Source organism: Echinops telfairi, unplaced genomic scaffold (genome assembly GCF_000313985.2).
Source record: "Echinops telfairi isolate 266 unplaced genomic scaffold, ASM31398v2 ScPeMD7_3533;HRSCAF=4204_1, whole genome shotgun sequence".
Classification (NCBI taxonomy): Eukaryota; Metazoa; Chordata; class Mammalia; order Afrosoricida; family Tenrecidae; genus Echinops; species Echinops telfairi.
This window is the reverse complement of record NW_022107432.1, coordinates 19,322,891-19,324,173: the sequence shown is the minus strand read 5'-3', so window position 1 is coordinate 19,324,173 and position 1,283 is coordinate 19,322,891. Positions and strand designations below refer to the sequence as shown.

Genomic DNA, 1,283 nt, shown 5'->3' with positions numbered 1-1,283 from the left:
TGAGGTCTGCACTTTCCCACCGGCTTGTAGAGTCTCTGGAAGGCAAGCACGCTCGCCCCCAAGTCCCACCCCCAAACTTCACCCCAAGTTATATCAATTCCCTTTAGATCCAGTGGGGGGAAAAAAAATAAAACAAGAAAACATTACCTTCTCCAGAGAAACCAAGGGCCCCCGATCACATACCTTGATTCTTGCTTTCTCTATAAATTCTAGAGGGGCCTTTCCAAATTCAAATGCAGCTCCGATCCAAGGAATCCAGCCCCCGATGCACGGGGGTCCACGGAAATTCTTCCACTGGAGCAGTAATAAAAGAGCAACGCAACCTAGGATTATACTCATTGTTGGGAAAAACAGTTCCATCTTTTTGTCCGGCGCTTTCCGAATCAGAACCGGTCAAGTGCTATGGCGCTGGTCTTTGCTCCTCCCACTAAATTAGCGCACGGGCTCAATTTTCTGCTGCAACTTCTGCAACTTGTTCTCCGGAACTCCGTTCTCCCTAATTCGCCCTTTAAAGGATGCCTCCTTTTCTAAACCCGGCCTACCTCGCTGGCACAAACCCCCGCTGGGTACCCGCTGGGGACTCCGGGGAGACTCTGTTGCCATGGAGACTGGGGGTGCCAGCGCGCCCAGCCAATCCCAGGACGCGGCCCGGGAGGCGTGGCGCCCGCGAACTACAAGTCCCAGAAGCCTCGCGGGCGCCCGCTTTGTTTTCCCGCTGTGGGCTGCGGGGGCGCTGTCCACTGGAGCCTGGGGCAGCTGGGCAGAGCTGCAGGTTCCCGGGTTCCGGCCGAGCGCACCGTGGGCAGTGGTCCTCGCCTGGCCACTCGCCGGTTGAAGACGGACCGCCCTGGCAGATTGGCAGGGTGGCAAGCCATCAGGGCGCCAGCAAGAAGGGGTGCATTGTCGTCCTGCTCTGCTGCTGAATGTCCCCGCGGGAGGATGAGGAGAAGCGTTTGCCGCTCGCCCAGAGATGGCCTCGAGCGAGCAAATTCCTCCTGTCGGGCTGCGCAGCTACCGTGGCCGAGCTAGGTACCCGGCTGTTCCCCCCACCCCGCCCCCTCCCCCCTGGGCCTCCTCTGCTAGTCACCAAGGGCCGAGCGGGATGGGCAGTAGGGCGGTTTCTTCCCAGGGTGTGTGTGGCCAGGGGGCTGCACCCTCTCTTTCCTCCCCAACCTGCCTGGCAGTTGTGGCAGGGTGGGCACGAGGCCAGCTTGGTGAGGTGGAGGGATTGGAGGACACCGAGGTCTTTTCCTTCCAGTGTCGTCTAATGGCTCCCCCAGCGG

General features: G+C 59.9%; 2 protein-coding genes across 2 annotated transcripts in view; one reads left to right on the top strand and one right to left on the bottom strand.

Moving 5' to 3' along the window:
* Positions 1-571, bottom strand: part of LOC101659857 (24-hydroxycholesterol 7-alpha-hydroxylase) — a 72,101-nt gene extending 71,530 nt beyond the window's left edge. Inside the window, exon 1 of the mRNA XM_004710882.2 lies at positions 184-571. Coding sequence (XP_004710939.1) covers positions 184-360 — 177 coding nt within the window. The 5' untranslated portion in view covers positions 361-571. The remainder of the gene's footprint in view (positions 1-183) is intronic.
* Positions 572-793: 222 nt separating this feature from the next.
* SLC25A27 (solute carrier family 25 member 27) overlaps positions 794-1,283 on the top strand; it is a 28,145-nt gene continuing 27,655 nt past the window's right edge. The window contains exon 1 of the mRNA XM_030886914.2: positions 794-1,029. Coding sequence (XP_030742774.1) covers positions 924-1,029 — 106 coding nt within the window. The 5' untranslated portion in view covers positions 794-923. The remainder of the gene's footprint in view (positions 1,030-1,283) is intronic.